Genomic DNA, 18,274 nt, shown 5'->3' with positions numbered 1-18,274 from the left:
CCTGAGGGTCCCCAAACCCTAAAAGCTGCTTTTCAAGTAATGCAGGGAATTACACTGCAGAGAAAAAGGCAGGGAAAATCAATTCTTTTTGTGTGTGTGCATTTTTGTGTGTTTGTATGCCTGGAAGTCATGGTTGATTTCTGGCAACTTCTTAGTGGGGCTTGGATGTTTCAGAGAGGTGGCTTGATATTGCCTGCCTTTTCATCAGAGCCTTGGTATTCCTTGGAGGTCTCCCTTCCAAGTACTTGCTAGGGTCGGCCTTGCTTAGTTCAGTTCTGTAAGCAGAGCTCTACTTGCAGTCCTTTGAATTGAACCCATTTAAGTTTAAACTGCTATGCAAATCAATTAACCTTAAAATTCGCTTGCAAATATCAAACACTGCTCTAATTTCCATCAACTCAATGACGGATGCAAACTAAGCAGCCACCTGAGTGCCAAAGTCTAGGCACATGCTCCGTTGTGTCAGTGCCCTGGGGAAAGAGAGAAGTTGCCTGCATTTTAGAAAGTATCCACTTTTTCAATGCATATTTTCAGGGGAAATGGAGATTCTAATCTAGGTAAGTGATGGTGCCCAGAAATCTGGAGACAGCATTTAGTATAAATTGACAGGGAGCAGAAAAGAATGAAAAGTCGAAATTAAAAGTTAAAGAAAGAAAAGAGTATTCCAGTCAACTGTTGGATCATTTAATCTGCTATTGTTATGCTGCTCAGCACACAGAATAGAATCACAGAGTTGGAAGGGGTCATACAGGCCATCTAGTTCAACCTCCTGCTCAATGCAGGATCAGCCATGACACAACGCAATTGGGGAAGGGGTATTTTTATTCCCTAGCTCAGCAAGAAAGCTCAGGCCAGCCCTGAAAGAGAGACAGGAATAATTAACTGAAGGCTCCTTTTAATTTTAACATAGACCAAACTCACAAACTTCCCAGCATGATGGGCACTTGACTGCTCTTCACTTTGAAGGTGCTCCAGGAATTTTTCATTATGTTTTGCAATGCAGATTTCCTGTAAGGAATAAAGATTATCCATAAAATATAAAGTCAAGATTTGGAAAAGGATTTAATAGCCCTAGATCAAAGAGGCAGAAATTGATAAATTAAAAAAATGAATTTAAAAAGAGAAATCAACATAAAGTATGTTAAATGTTGTAATGCTTTATTAGTGATGATTTTCCATTTATTACAAAGCTCATAAATACAACGTAATTCGAGGTGAGGAGACCAATAGAATATTCTAAGAGAACATAGATGAACTAGACCTCCCTTTCGCAAAATAAACCGCATGTCCATTAAGAACACATATATAAACTATTATTGCTGTGTAAACAGAAAAAGCTAAATTGTACACGTAAGTAATTACTACAGAAGTGCAGAGGAATTTGAACGTTTATGCAGCTATATATAACATTCTATTCATGCTACCATTTTGCAAAGGCATTCTTATGTGTATTTGCACTAACAACTAATTTCGGATACATTTTTCTATGTTTTATGCTTAAATATATGCATTTTCCAACATAGTAGGGTACTGTTGGGTCCAATCCATAATAATCTTAGTGCTTTTTCATCTTATTTAAAATCCTCATTCTGTTGTATTAAATGTAATGAAATGAGAAATATAAAGTTGTATTTGCTTATTTGCTTTCATTTCACTACTGCCCACTAATAGCTCCATCCAAAGTGCTGGCTTGAAAGGGCACAGGATGATAACTAAGTTACATCCAAGTTACACCTGAGCCTGCTTTGTGGGGAGGGCGGGGTACAAATTTGATAATAAATAAATAAATATCAGTGGCAAGTTGGGTAAGTCCTATGGCAGTGCAGACGGGGGCAACGTGGAGGTTGTACCATGGGAGATAAGGAATTGGTTGGCTTCTTGAATCCCTCCGTCCTCCGATATACCTCAGAGGTAACCCATAGAGGACCATGAAAACAGAACTACAAAGTGAGCAAAGGGGCCAGCTGGTGTCCTTTCCCACCTTCTGGTGTTCCACACTTGTGTGGTGGCTGTGTGAAATCAGGGAACCTTGACTACATAAGTGGAAGGCAGTCGGTTGCATCTCTGTGCTGGCAGCTTGCTGCTGTGATTGCTGGATGTTGGTGAGGTTGCTATGCACTCTGGTGTAATCAGGATGCTGTTTAAGCCATGGTGAGGGTTCTTTGTATCACTTATTTCCTTTCTGCAGAACAGCCATAGGATACTAACTGGCAATGCCAGTGCCATGCTGACATCAGCACATCAGATATAATTCAACATTGGTTTGAGTGTCCCATCAAACGAAAAAACCTTTAACATAAACCGGCAGAAACTGGAATGGACAAATAATAGTAAATATATTTGGGTGGATCCAAGTATCTCCAACTCAAAACTTCCTCCAACTCAAGTGGCTCTTTTCAGTAGATACATTAAAAATTTAATAAACTTTGGAGTGGTAGGATAGGGGTAGGATCCACCACCCTACTACTGCAGTAAGAAATAAATTCAGGCAGAAATTTATTGCCATGAATGTTGTTATTGTAAACAGGACAAATTACTCTTGTGCTATCTTATTCAAAACATTTATCTAATTTTCAATTATGATATTGTACCAAAACATAGCTTTCATCTTTTCATCTTTTTGAGCATCTCCTTTCTCTTATCACCAATTTGTCTTTACAATACCATCTTTCATAATACAATAGTTGTTTGGTCTAGTCACATTAATAACACTGTTGTGTAGCCAGTAGGTGGTAGTACTGGGATAACTAAACTATGTTTACATTCTGAACCAGTATCAAGCTGCTACATGGCAACAAAGATCTTGTCAGGAAGGCAATGCAACCTGTTATTAGTTATTAAAACAATACTTGACAAAGAATTAAAACCTATAACTAACAAAAGTAATACAATAAATGAATAACTGTAACAAAGCAGGCAACACTTTTGGCGTATCGCCCCCCCCCCCCCCCCCCGGTTCTGTTGGCCTCACGGGCAGTTAAAGTAACGAGTGGGTATGTTTATTTATTGATGCATCCGGTAAGATCGAATTGTGTCTTAAGTGGATTATGTAATTTTATTGCACTTGTGTGCCTAACTTTTTAATGTGTTATGTACTGTACTGTGGTACCATGCAAGCCGCCCTGAGCCTGCATGCGGGGAGGGCGGGATATAAATGAAATAAAATAAATAAATAAACACGTACAGAAGAAAATCTAGGCACCATGTTATGGATGTGATAAAGAGTTTATAAAATTATGCATGGGATGGGAAAAGTGGATATAGTTTTTTCTTAGCACTCAGTAGCACCCAATGAAACTGATGGGCAATAGGTTCAGGACTGACAAAAGGAAAAGCTTCTTTACTCAATAAATACTTAAATTGTAAGATGGCTACTCTATGTTAACACCACCATTCTAACTATAGTTTTGAAAGTACTGTGTTCTCCATTCCACCAGGCAGATTTTAGGTCCATGAAGCATAGTAAGGAGATTCACATTGGGATGGAAGAGAATCATGTGGTGAGTACTAACAAGCCTCATGGTTGGGATGGAATTCCTTCCCTTTCCCTCATGGAAGTGGTATGTTAGTTTCCTTCTTCCTCCCTGCTATTGCTACTACATACCTTCCTCCATCTTCTCTCTCTTATATGCTGAATTTCATGTTTTCTTCACTTAATGGCTTGGACCCACTGGTGGGTTTCCCTGGATAGAATGATAGCTGTCCATGAAATGTGACTTTCTTGCCTTTTCCCCCTCCTGTTGCAGCTGATAATGCTCCCCAAAATGCTGCTCTTTAGGGGCATTTAGGGCTGTAACAGAAGGGGGGAGGTAATAAAGCCACACTCCACAGGCAGAAACTGTTCTGTCTGTAGAAATGTTTAAATGGATCCAAGCCAGTATCTACAGTATGCCAGTTCTTCATTATCTGTTTTTGGATCTATTCAAATAATACATTGCCTCACATAAAAATAACTCCCTGACCATGCAAAACTAATATGTTAAGGGCAGGCAATTAATCTGGTCGTTTTCCTGATATGCTAACTTTCAACATGCAGGAACCTGCCTTGCTTTTCTTTACCAAAATCTGCAATACTGATAGAATGTAGTACTTATCATAAACAAAAATGCAATACAGTACTTATCAGAAGAGCTCAGTTATCCCAGTCATAATATTTACCATGCAAAGAGGTCTTTTTGTTTTTAAAATATAGTGCTTATACAGGTGACCTCTATTTACTGTCTGTGTAGATGCAATGCCCATGTTCACCAGCAACTGAGTAGGATTCTCATTGGTAAAAGATGTTACAACATACTGTATCAGTTCTCAACCAGCTGTATTAATTGCTTATTTGCTTCCAGAGCTAATTCAAAATGCAGGTGCTTATCTGTAAATCTGTTTATACCCTGGGCCCCCCAAGCACAAGTTAAGGTCCTTCGTACCTTCCTGACTGTGCCCTATATCAGGTGGTTCACTCTCATTTTTAGTGGTGATCCAGAGCTTTCTCTCTGGTCATTCACATACCATCCCTGCTTGCCTTCAGCAAAGTCTGCAAGCAGTTGGTGTGCAGTGAATATTACTTGGATTTCCTTGTTTGTATAGAAATATGATTGTCATTTGGTTCGGTGATGATTACTACTACACTGGATTTTACAGTTAACAGCTTGGAAGTTTTTGCTGTAAGCAAGCTAAATGAGCCCTGTACACAGGGGAGGGTGGTCTAGAAATCCAATAAATAAATAAATAAAACTTGCTTTACCTTTTTGTTTCTGAGGTAGGCTTTCTTGGCTGAAATTCGCCCACGCCTTGCTTCTAGCTGCCGAACTTTCTGTTGCAATTTCTGTAATTCTTCTCTTTGCAAGTGTATAGATGTTGCCATATCTTCCTTTTCAAGCATAGCCTCCATACTTTCATATGTATCGTAATATACTACTTCATCTCTTTTCTCTGTTAGAAAATACTAACAATTTTAATTATTTTAAACCCACATACCTACACTCAAGCAATGTTAATGTACGATCTGGAGAACTTTCAGTTGTGAAAAACAGAGTAACATCTCAAAGAAAAAGGTCTGATTACTATGAAATATTCTGTTTCTGATTATTACTTCTCATTTTTTCTGTGGTCAAACCCTCTACAACCCCTTGCCCATTTTATTATATTTTTATACCAGAAAAATATCTTTAATACAAATATTTAGAAACAAAACAAAACAGAATGACAGAATAAGAAAAACAGCGCGGGGAAAGTACTGGACAGATCCAAAAGTGGCCTGAAGAGTACCTAACCCTACACCAGGAAAGGTACATCCACACACTAACACTAATCTAGTAAAAAACAAGGTCCATTTAAAGCTTGGCTGAAACAAAAAGCAGAAGCAAATAAGATGAATCACATTGCAAATGGCCGAGGTCAATGCTCCAAAGAATTGTTTCCCACTCAAATACAGAGAGTCTCCACATTCTTAAGTTAACCTTGCTTAGAATTGAAGTGAAAATCCACCTCATCCATTGTATTGTCTTGAACTCTGGCCATCTGTAATGCCTCAGATGAAAAAAAGCAAAATAATGACTACTGCTATTGCTGGTGTGGGGAATATGAAACCCAAAGTAATCTCAATTCCCAAATTGTAGTGTGACATTTGTTTAAAATGCAGATGTAAATTAATATATGTCACCTGAAATAAGTCTTTTGATACTTTCAAGTTGAGCCGTCAGCAGCAGTTCTTCACACTTCAAGATTTCAAACTGCACTTCATATAACTGAAGTTGCAGGTCATAATAATCTGCTTCTAGTTGGTCCAAATGTGCAATGGCTTCTGTGCCACCTTGTAAACTCTGCATCTAAGCAGGGTCAGGGAAAGAAGTTATGGTTACCACCAGAACATATAAAAAGTGGAAAACTTTCTGAGATATCGTAAGTTACATGTAGAGCATAGCTACATAAACTATGTTAAAAAGTAAGACCGGATACCCGTCTTTTGAATTACTACAACTCAGAAATTCTGTAATTCTGTAAAAAACGGAGTTCTAAATAGTACTGGTTGAAGGAACCAAATGTACATTGTCCTTATGGAATAGAAGCATACAAGAAGGGGGACCTGTGATACTTGCAGGGGGGGAGCTCCACGCGGAGGAGGAGGAAGCAGCCGCAGGTAAGCCTTTCCCTCCGGCACCAACGGTGAGGCCAGTGCGGCACCCGCTGAGTCTGCCAGGCCTCCCCCCCGCACCAACAGCGAGGCCCGCGCGGCCCACTAAGCCTTCTCCCCCACCCACCCCGGCACCAATGGCGAGGCCTGTGCGGCTCCCACCGGGCCTGCCAAGCCTTCTCCCGGCACCAATGGCAAGGCCCACACAGCTCCCAGCCGTCAGCCCCGCCAAGCTTTCTCCCCCCCCCCGTGGCATCGCCGAGGCCTGAGTGGCCAGCCCACCAAGCCTTCTCCTGCCTCCCCCAGTGGCGGCTGTGGCGGCAAGGCAGTTCTCAGAGTGTTCTCTGCACATGCGCAGGTAACGCTCTTTTACTTTTGGGGGGATTTATAGTTTTTTATAGATTTCAGATTTTTCTGCACATCTGGGGATTGCCCCAAATGTGCAGGAAAATCTCTTTGCCCCCTAGGTGCCCCCAATGTGCAGATTTAGATATCCACACGCAGGGGGCGCCTTGGCTATTAGTATATAGATTCTTGAAGAAGACATATCAAAATGAAGAAACAATCTGGAACCTTAGTTGAATATTGAATATTAGGATTTATACTCTTTTGTAAAAGTGCTTGCATTTCTTTATGTATTATTCTCACTTCAGACCAATGAATTTTTTACAATTTTTTGCATAATTTACTTAGCACTGTATACACAGTTCTTTCTACTGTATACTTATGCACTGTGTGATCTCTGTAGTATGAGCATGACTACATAAACACCATTCAGAGCTGAATTTTCCCACCACAGAAATAAAAACCTCCATACAAGTCTTGCTCAGAATCATCTGATTCATCATGAACCACTAGAAGTTTAACCTGGAATATACATCAATCCATTACATTCAAATCAAATAAAATTTATTGTTACAGCCAATTGACCAGCAGTGCAGTAAAGCAGCACAATAATAAACAAGTACGATCACCAACACTCACAGACAATAATACCATCATAGGACCAGCCCCAGACCCCTATTAAAATTGTAATTCTATTCCCTAAATTCTAAGTCTTGTCTAAAATTCTCTTCAGTCTGTGCTTTTTGTTAAAATCTTTCGCTTGTTTATTACTAAAAAACAATATTTTGCTACTACCAGAGTTACCGACTTCTTGGTATCTTCCAACAAATATTTCAGCAGCACAGTATCTGAAAATTTCAAATAGTTGTCCAAGGGTTTAAATTGGGCAAGTAAAGGAAAAATTAGCTGGTGTCCAAGGTTCCCTCTCAGCTGTGGAGTCTTGTGAGCAAAAATTCTACTTTGTGAGCTACTGGCATGAAAGTTGTGAGCAAGCGATCTGGCTACTGCATACATTAGTTTGCTCTGGAGCCGTCCTTCCTGAGCTGAGACAAAACTGTGTGAGCCAGAGGTTAAAAAACTGTGAGCTGGCTCACACTAACTCAGCTTAGAGGGAACACTGCTGGTGTCTCTCTCTGAAATAGAGCTTACAATGTAAAAGAATGTGTGTGATTGTTTCAACTTCTTTATCTGCACATAGACAACATCTTTGATGTATAGGCCAACGGAGATACCTTCCTTGCAGTAAATTAGAGGGGAAGGCATCAAAACACACTCTAGAAAAAGCCCACTGATACTTTTCATATATAATGTTAGAGAGATATGGTGCTGCTCCAAATCCAGGCCAAGATTTTAGGTTACTATACATCTTGGGTAAAAGCGCTTCATCAGTTTGAACCTCAGTATCAACCAAGCGCTGATGAACTAAAGATTTTGCTTTACTCAGACCCATTTCCAGAAGAATCCATTACATTCCAAAATTTTTAAAGATCTGACTGGTGGAGATTTTTCTTCCCTTTAAATGCAACTGCAATGCCAATTATCCACATGTGGACTAACAAAGAGCTACTGATATTTCTGTCTTCCTAGTTTTTTGTTTAAAAGCCCTTTCTCTTTCTCAATCAAATTAATTATTTCTTGTTCACTCTCCAGAGCCACAACGTTCTTTAACAAATTCTTGATCAGTTCTTATTCCTGAAGTACTTTTGAGTACTGCTTTTCTCTGCAGCAAAAACAACCATTCATTACTTTTCTTTCCTTTCTTTCCTTTTTAAAGACTGAAATCCTGCAATTATGAAATTACTATCACGAAATATAAAGAAAATTAGTGAACAACTACTTTGGCTATGAAGGGAAACACAGTAGTTAAAGTCTTCTCATTTCCTTGGGGAAATTAATTGATGGACACGGACAGTGAACAAGAATTAAGCATGAAAACCAGAAAGTTCTCACAGTTATGTTATAAAGCATAAGAGGAAAGCACCAAAATTAAAGAGACATAGGACCACCACATCTCCTTACATACAGTAAAGACAACCAACAAATAACCAGTTGGCAGCTTAGAATAAACACACACAAGGGAGCTGCACAGATGTTGGTTTGAGCCCCCTCCTTGCAACCATGCATCCTTTTGCCAGACACACACAGAAGAAAGAAAACATAGCCACTCCACCCACCAAGCCTACATGCCTGTTACATTTCACTTGGCAGAACGAACTCTGATAGAACTCCCAAGATCTCTCCCATATAAGAATTCAGATCTTGGTGAATAGATTTCATAGAGTCAGCCAATTTTGCCTAGATGCTTTTTCCAAATCCAAGCCCTCTAAAAAGTATTTATTTATTTCGATTTATATCCTGCCCTCCCCGCAAGCAGGCTCAGGGCAGTCTAAAATGATCTTTTAGGTATTTATGGTCAAGCAGTTTGCAACGCTCTGTATCAGCATAGATCTAGAAAAATTCATATTTCATACTTAAACATAACTAAATTATAATGAAATTTGCTAACAATGCTAACAATGAAATTTAGAGGCCAAAAAATTCATTCAAGGCATCAGCTTTATAAGTTGAATGATCTATCACTGATGCTATAACCCATACATTGATATGGAAGATCAAGAAATATACCAGATAACATGAGTTGCAGTACAATAGAGAAGAGACTGTCAAATAGATGAAAGCTGGTGTACAGTTATCAGCTAAGAGGGTGCCAAAAAGGCCCAGCCAAGTTCAAAACTTGCCACAATTGTGAATCTACTAAAGTATCTTAGTCAAGCCACTAATCACTCAGTTTTGGCAAAGGAGAATTCTCTCCATCCCTTCCCAATCTGCAGTATGATAGTAATAATAACTAACACATGAAAATCAAACAATCCTATTTCTATAGTAAAGAACTTGATTGCTGGCTGGAACTGTATTCAATAAGGATGAGCTGATACAGGGAGGGTGCATCCTGAGAACAACTGCTCTCTCCCTCCCATGTATAATGACCCTCTCTTTTTTGTTTCACTGAGGGCAACACAGGAAAAGAGCTTAAAAGAAGCATCCCAGTGACAGACATTCAGATACTCTCACCCACTATAATCTAGCATTCAGGTGACAACAGTGTTCCTGAGTGAGCACTTTATATTCTCAATCAGCAATAACTTCAGTACCATTCTGTTGTTTTAAATATGGACCTTCTTCCTAGTGAGAGTGATACTGCCACAAAGATTTAGATGACAATAACAATGAGAGTGAATGAAACCAATCTAAGAAACTACATGTGGAAACAGTTACAATAGATAAGGCCAATTTCTTAACAAACAAAGGCTCTGAAGCCGCAGCCAATTGGGACAGCAAGCAGCAGCAACCAATGTTCATAAAAGCACCTTTTCCATTTAAAAAAACCCAAAAAACCTAAGTACACCATTCTATATATTCAAGCTAATTTTTGTACATTTAGAAAACTACAAAGAGTGCCCAATGATTTAGTATTTCTGGTTGTTAATAATAAGACCCAGCTGCTAAGCTACAAAAAAGGATCTGGTCTGCTTCCAATAAAGCTTTTCACTGTTCCTTTTCCATTGTAAATACCCATCTTTCAAGTATTTGTGCACAAGTGCTTCAAAGGAAAAATGGTTCTGCTATGAAGAAAAATGGTTTAATGTCTCTAGAATCAAGTAAAGCAAATACATCAGGCATTTGAATTCACCTTGGCAAAGCAGGATACATGATCCATCACTGACTGGTGAGAAATAATGCAAACTGGGCATGAGAGGAAACAAAAATTCTGCAATTTTGATACACCTGTTGTGATTAATTGTTAACATGACTGAAAAGGATATGCTGAAAAGTAGTTCAAGTTTTAAACCTAAGTAGCTAAAGCACAGTTATTGGACAAGAAGAGAGGGGCATGAAGATCCTCCAATGATGAGACACAATTAAGTACAGGAAACTGATAGTTTAACAATATTAGGTGCTAATTAATGATATAATAGCCTGCAAATGACAGGCCCCTTTATAGGGTTGCCAAATGGGGCCGGGGGGCGGGGAATCTCCCGCTTCAGAGGCCTGATTTCCGCTGCGGCAGAATCGGGCCCCGGGGGGAACCCCGCCCCCCAAAGCTGCGTCACCGCCACGTTGCTGACGTTGGGGGCGTGGCTGAGCTCGTCGGGGGGGAAACCATATGGTTTTCCCCCCGACGAGCTCGGCCATGCCCCCAACGTCAGCAACGTCGCACGTCACTTCTGGCGACGTGCTGCTGGCGCGTGTGTCCATCAAGACCTCCCGGACGCCGGCAAGGCTCCCCCCGCTCCGAGGGGTGAGTCGACTTGGCAACCCTACCCCTTTATGGAATAAAATTGGTTAAACAACAGGAAGCAGGGAGTAGGAATAAATGAACAGTTCTTGCAATGGAGGAAAGGAAGCTGTGGGATCCCACAAAGACCAGTACTGAGGCCAGTACTATTTAATTTGCTCATAAACGATCCAGAACTTGGGGGGAGCAGAGTAATGGCCAAGTCCGAAGCTGACAAAAATTATCTGGGATTGTGAAAACCAAGCCGACTGTGAAGAGTTCCAGGAGGATCTCCACAAACTGAAGTTCAGTGTAGGTAAGTGTAAAGTGATGCACACTAAAATAAAAAATCCCAACTTCAAGTATATGCTAATAGGGTCTGAACTCACTGTGACTGAGTGGGGAAAAGATTTGGAGTTATAGTAGATAGCTCAATGAAAGTGTCAGCCCAGTGTGCCACAAGCAGTGAAAAAGGCAAACACTACTCTGGGGGATTATTAGGAAGGGAACTGAAAATAAAACAGCCAATAATATTATATAGTAGATATTTATCCTGAGATTTCAGCTATATCTGTTTGGCTTTTGTATGTTTGGCACCATTGTTCTTTCAGATTTCATGTTAAAAGCTAAATTACTCTTAAAAAACTACCTCTTCTTTCAATGCATGTTTCTTCTGTTCCAAACTGATTTCTTTTGCTCTCATCAGCTGCAGAGTCTCCTTAGAAACTGCATATTGAAGTTTCTCCATCCGTTCCACTGCTGCTGCCCATGCAGCCTTGCCAAACTTTTTCTGGTCTGCTCGCATTCGGTCATATACAGCTGTTAAAAAAGAAATAGCCAGCTTATCACCTTGTACCTGGAGCTTAATTCCGACCAGTCTTCTATGTGTTTACTTGGTCAAATAGTAAATCTGAAGCAGACAAAGATCGGTGAGACACAAGTTCCAGTCAAAGTTCAAAGTCATTTATTATGGTATTACACCAGCATGAAACACAGAATAAAATATACTGTAGTCTTTGCAAAAAATCGTTAAAAGTTTCAGAAAAAGCTGTAAAATGTTTTATAACAAATTGTAAATAACATTCCGATGATACATAGGGATATATTGTGAGAGAAAGATTTTAACCTTTAAGACATATATAATTTTATGAATTTTATTAGTTTATGTTGTACTTTATGTTTCCTTACTTTCTTGAATGTTTAGTCGAGTTTTGCAGGCTGCTGCACATAATTTCACACAAAGTGCAGTCACCTGTGGGTTTTCTCCCAGCAGCAACATTTTAACATATCCCGGATTTGAACACCCAGGGTTTCTATTGAGCAGGGGGGAAATATACTTTGAGCAATTCATTTGATAAAAAGGGCAGTAAAGGAGACATGCTCTATTGTTTCTATCTCACCACTGGTTCGTCGTAGAACAAAAACAAACTCGCTGGGTAATCTTATTTCCCAACTTAATTTTTTTTGTATAAAATAGGAAGGATAGTGTCCCATGATATAGTTTGGTTTTGATGACTGTTTAATACTGTTTAAGTAAAAATGATACAGGAATGGACGACATGTATAGTAATGGTGCTCACACCCAGAAGCCCCTTTTCTTAACTTGCTGTCAACTCAAGGCAAACTGGTGATATCAAAGCTGATATCTCACAAATGAGGAAAGGTGCTAGAAATTTACATGAACCACTGTCATTGATAAGAAGCACAGTAATAAGATACAAGCAAGAGATCTGATTGTAAAAATGGGAAGCAAAAATCTATTACCTTTCTGTGCTTTAGCTGTTATTTCGAAGTACTTCACAGTAAGGTCTTGAATAGAAAGTACAGCCATATGGGCCTTCCGCTGCCAATCTGCATCTTCTTTTTGTAGACTCTCAATTCTTCTTGGTCCTAAGTAATCATTCTCTATGGAAATCTGGAAATAGAGCAATCTGATATGTTCACAACCAAATTCAAATAAGTTTGTTTGTTTAAAGCAAAAACACAATGTTCTCCAAGTATTCTGCCTACAGGAGCAAAACTTGCTATTTAGCAAACAGAATGTTTTGAAGCCACCAACCACAGGCAAGGTGCAAACAAGCACACAGTATTTTAAAAAATCATCAGGTGGTAAAAAGTGCCTGACAAAGCCATGGTGGCAGCTCCATCCTGGTGGAATGAGCTCCCAGAAGAGATCAGGGCCCTACAGAATCTCTTACAGTTCCACAGGGCCTGTAAACAGAGCCACCAGGGTTTGGAGCCACCACCACCACTAACAAATAGGATAGGAAGCCCTGTTGTCTCGGGAATTTGTATTAATAGCCTGTGCCAGCCGCCTGATAGACACCTGCAGAAGACCTACAAGCTGGTTATGGGAAGAGAGAGCTGTCACTGATTCAATAATAACAAAACTAGCACTTATTATGAAATTGTTAACTAGTTTTTAATACTGTTTTAAATGGCCTATTGTATTGTTTTAAATGTTTTTTGCTGATTTGATGTAAGCTGTCCTCGGCTGGGAGGGCGGGGTAGAAATTTGAGGGATAATAAATAATTGGAAAAGCAGATAGTAATGTACTATACATAACCCTCCTGTGGAAAGGAAGCTGACAAATGAAGAAAGATGATGAGGAAGGTCTGGCTTGTGGAACACTATGGCTTGGATCTAGACTACATATTTCTTGAACATTTCTGTGGGTACAAGGTTTTCCACTCACGGAATGCAATTTTCCTGCCTTTCCTCTCTCACAGCAGCCTGAAATGCCCCCCAAAATTGTGTCCCAGGGAATCCCCTCTGCCCCTGGAACAGCATTTTGGAGGGCATTTCAGGCTGCCATAAGTGGTAAGAGCCAGTGTGCTGTAGTGCTTAAAGTGTCAGACTAGGATTTGGGAAATCTGGGTTCAAATCCCCACTCATGCTATTGAAGCTTGCTGGGTGACCTTGGGCCAGTTACAGTCTTGGCCTAACCAATCTTAGGGTTGATGTGAAGATAAAATGGAGGAAAGGAGAATTATGTAAGCCACCCTGGGTCCCCAGTGGGGTGAAAGATAGGACATAAATAAATAATAAAGAAAATCACTTTCCATCGTCGGAATTCTTTGCACCAGCAGAAACTTTAGTCTGGATCCAACTGCAGGTTTTACTGGTGTCTGCTTTTTCCTTTTATATTAAGTGTCCTGACCCCAAATCCTCTCAAAGTAAAACTACACCTTACAGGAGAGACATGGTGTCATGACCCCAGAGGGGTCTTTGGGTTCCGCCGCCACCACCCTGGATTTATGGTCCCTTGGGAGGCCCAGGGTACCTTCCCAAGCCCCTTTTCAGCCGAGCAATACAGGCGTGATTGACCCAGGCAGAGAAAATAATTACACAAAAAGGGTTTATTAAAACAACAGTGGGGCAGGGAAAACAAGACACGGCAAGGTGCTTCAAAAGGGGATAACAGTGTGAAAGGAAAAATAAACATAAACTAACGCAGCTACCTGTTACTCCTGTTTTACTTCCAGGCCCACAGCCTGCCTGCCTAACACTCACACTGAGGGATCCTTTCCTCGCAGACCAACCTGTCTTCTCACTAAGATCAGGTTGCAGAGTACGAAGGACGGAGGGATCTTCCTCTTCCCAGCCCAGCCTATCTTCTCACTAAGATCAGGCCGCAGAGAGAGACAAAAGACACCCTTTTCCCTCAGCGAACAGCTCAGATTCCTTCTCCCACCAGACTATCACAGTCTCCTCCCAGACTGTCTCTCCAACCGACTCCAACGGTCTCTTTAGAATCTTCTCAGCCTCTCCCAATGCCTTCTGGGAGTTGTAGGCCTAGCTGCCTCCTACTGCCACCCAGGCCTCTTAGGCTGGCTAGGCCGTACTGGCACAGGCCAGATCATGACACATGGCCTCTGCCAAAAATGCAGTCTTGTGTCTCCTTCTCCTGTCTCTCTCAGTAACACCTCAAAGATTTTTTTAAAAACTGCATAAAGAGGTATCATTGGCCTCCAGGCTACCTTACCACCCTTCCTAGAGCAGCAGGAAAACTTAAATGGTGATGCCATGTCATACATTCTCTTTTAGCTACATGACACCAGGGGACAGAGAGATGGAAGAGAGTTGAGGCTGATGTTTTTGCCAGCAGCTGTTCTATCTTCCATAGCCTCCCCCACACCTTTTTGTGTGGAATTCCTCTTTCATTATATTAAAAGGACACACAAATACCCCAACCATACAAAAACAGGTTGCTTACCTGTAACTGATGATCTTCGAGTGGTCATCTGTGCATTCACACCCATGGGACCTACTGCGCACGCGCTGGATCGATCGGCATTGTAGCAAGCTCTTTAATGGATTTTCGCACCCAGTCCCTCGGGCATGCGCAGGAACCTCACCGTGCATGCCCAGAGGGGTGGGCGCGGACATCCTGCACATCGTCAATTTCAAGCGTGGTACGTCGTGATGTAGGAGAGGGGAGTCTGACAGGAAGAGGAGGTCCTGTACCGGAGAGAATTGGTGGTATATTCCCTTTGACAACTCGAGGACTGTCGAGAACCATGGTTGTCTCGGCCACCATGGTGCTATCAACATGCAATCTGCTCCGTCTCAGATTATCTTGCGTACCACTCTCAGAAGCAGGGGTAAGGGAGGGAAAAGGTACAGAAGGCCTGTGGACCAGGGAAAAAGGAGACCGTCTCTGAGCGATTGTGAGTCCCTGCCGCCTCGACTGCAGAACAGGGGACATTTTTTGTTGGCTCTGGTGGCGAAAACGTCGACTTGGGGAGTTCCCCACCTGCGGAAAAGCGGGAAAAGATAGGACGGGTTCATCTCCCACTCGTGGAGACTGAGCCTTGCTCAACTTAAATGATCTGCCTGCACATTCAGGTGACCTGGGATGTGTGTGGCTACCAAAAAGATGTCGTGGGTGATGCAAAAGTCCCATAACTGAATGGCGAGGTTGCAGAGACATAGGGAGACCGTGCCTCCTTGTTTGTTTATATAACTGAGCGCAGTGGTATTGTCTGTGAGGACCGTAATACATTTCCCTTTGATTATTGGTAGGAAACTCGTGACCGCGAACTGAATTGTGAGCAGTTCCAGGAAGTTTATGTGTCGACCTTGCTCGTGGGTGTTCCACTTGCCCCCGACGCACAGACCCATCATGTGTGCACCCCATCCCAACAGGGAAGCATCCATGGTCAGGGTGATTTGGGGTGACGGAGGGTGGAAGGGTGCTCCCTGGAAGATATTGGAAGGGACAGTCCACCAAAGTAACGAGTCTCGTATGTTGGGAGGGGGGGATAGGACGACAGTGTGAACGTTGTTCGCTGGGTTGTAATTCCGGATGAACCACAGTTATAAACAACGCATTTTCAGTTTGGCAAAGTCGAGAACCGACGTGGTTGCAGCCATAAGGCCAAGCAGCCTTTGGATTTGGAAGGCAGTGACAGAAGGGTGGGTACGGACGATGGTGGCTAAGGAAATGATGTCTGCCGCTCTGTCTTGAGGCAGGTAAGCCATGCATGTCGTGGAATCTAGTATAGCACCGATGTACTTTATTCTTTGGACTGGACTCAATTGAGACTTTTCTCGATTGACTTGTAGGCCCAGGTTTTTTAATAGTGCCAGTGTCTTGGTGATGTTTGAGACCAGGGCGTTCTGGGAAGGCGCTACCAAAAGGGGTAGATGGAGACACCCCGGAACCACAATCATAGTCTTTGTGAAGACTCTTGGGGCGCTGGACAGGCCGAATGGCAGGGCTGCATACTGGTAATGTTGTTGACCAATTGCGAAGCATAGGTAGTGGCGGATGGTGAGGTGGAAAGACGCGTCTTGGAGGTTGAGGGTGGCCATCCAGATGTGTTTCCGTAGGAGTGGCATAATCTGCTGTAAGGATACCATGTGGAAGCGATGGTAGGTTACAAAACAGTTCAGTGCCCTTAGATCTAAAATAGGTCGAACACCTCCATCTCTCTTCGTGACTGTGAAGTATCGGGAATAAAATCCCGTCCCGTGGAGGTACTTGTTCAATGGCTCCCTTCTGCAGAAGGATGGACACCTCTTCCAGGAGAGGTGGGGAAGGGGGTGTGGAGACAACGACAGGAGTAATGGGGTTCTGGTGGAATTGGATACGGTAGCCTTGGGTCAAGATGGACAGCACCCATTCATCCGAGGTGATGTGACGCCAAGTATGAAGAAAGGGTGATAGACGGGTTTGAACTGACTCGGTGACAGGGAAGTCAAAAGCTCTGCTTGGAGGGTTTGACTTGTTTGATACGGGAAGATTGTTGCCCTGATCCAAACCTCGATTTTTGGTAGGGAGGTTTTTGACCTCCCGAAGACGTACACGGTCTCCATTGTCTGTCTGGAGACAGACGACTTGGTGCACGCCTCTGCCAAGACTGTGACCAGGTACGGGGACGGTATTGTTGTCTCGCAGAGGGTGACACTCCTAGAGCTCGAGAAGCCTTTATGCTCTTGTCTAATTCTTGGAGTGTGGAATCAGTAGTGGTGTTGAAGAGGCCAAGGCCGTCAAACAGAAGATCTTCAACGTAAGACCTGGTATCCAAAGGGAGAGCCAGGATTTTTTTTAGTGCTATAGCAGAGGCCATCGTCCTGGAAGATGCATCTAGGGCATGCTTTGAAGTGTTGATCTGCAGCTTTGCCAACACCATGCCCTCCTTCTGAATGACTCTGGTTGCCTGAAGCTTGTCTTCTGGGAGGTGGGTCAATAGTTCGAAGAACCTTTCCCAGAGAGTATATTGATACCTGCTCATGCAGGCCAGATAATTAGTGGTTTTGACACCCAATGTTCCGGTGCAGTAGAAGCGTCTGCCAAAGGCAACCAATTTTTTACTTTCTCTGTCTGAAGGTGCAGAGTGTATTCGTTTAGATTTTGAGGAGGATGTTACAACAATAGAGTTTGGTTGAGGATGGGAGAATAGGAATTCGGCCCCTGTCTCTTGGACTCTGTACATATGGTCTTGTCGACACCGGGGCTAACGAAGGTTTCTCCCATGGTGCCTTTGTAGCTTGCAAAAGGACAGTGGACATGGGTAATGCCAGAGTGGAAGATGTATCAAGCTGGACGATGTCAAAAACCGCATCCGTCACCTGCGGGTGTTGCTGAACGACAGAGAGGCCTAGGGAATGGGCCATTCTTTTAACAAGATCTGTGTATGACGTGAGATTGTCGGATGGGGAGATGGGCAAATAATCACCGACAGCTTGATCAGGAGATGTATGATCAGGGGAGGTGTGAGCCTCAGATGCTTCGGTATCAGAATTGTCTTCCATTGAATCGGAGGACTCCTGGTGTGGCGTTTGGACAGGAGTGTCCTGTTGACCAGTTAAAGGTCTTGGTGGAACGACAGGGGTGGAAACGACTGGGGTTTGTACAACCTGAGGGTTGGGAGGACGACTGTGTTCCAAGTTATGCTGGGAAGGATAGTCTGCAGGAGGACGAGAGAGAGATGCTGAAGGTCTCGACCTGTAGGGCGATCTTTTTTTTTTTTTTTAGTGAGATGAATATCTATCCCAGTCAAAATAGCACGCCAAAAAC

At 42.3% G+C, this 18,274-nt stretch overlaps 1 protein-coding gene across 1 annotated transcript in view; it reads right to left on the bottom strand.

Moving 5' to 3' along the window:
- The window catches only part of JMY (junction mediating and regulatory protein, p53 cofactor), a 57,877-nt gene that overhangs the window by 10,000 nt on the left and 29,603 nt on the right, over positions 1-18,274 (bottom strand). Inside the window, exons 3-7 of the mRNA XM_015427365.1 lie at positions 12,513-12,663; positions 11,398-11,567; positions 5,657-5,822; positions 4,739-4,926; positions 922-1,008 (exon numbers count right to left, since the gene is read on the bottom strand). Of these exons, the coding sequence (XP_015282851.1) occupies positions 922-1,008; positions 4,739-4,926; positions 5,657-5,822; positions 11,398-11,567; positions 12,513-12,663 (762 nt within the window). The remainder of the gene's footprint in view (positions 1-921; positions 1,009-4,738; positions 4,927-5,656; positions 5,823-11,397; positions 11,568-12,512; positions 12,664-18,274) is intronic.

Source organism: Gekko japonicus, unplaced genomic scaffold, assembly GCF_001447785.1.
Source record: "Gekko japonicus isolate JY-2015 unplaced genomic scaffold, Gekko_japonicus_V1.1 scaffold2042, whole genome shotgun sequence".
Taxonomy (NCBI): Eukaryota; Metazoa; Chordata; class Lepidosauria; order Squamata; family Gekkonidae; genus Gekko; species Gekko japonicus.
This window is presented reverse-complemented; position numbering and strand designations above follow the sequence as displayed.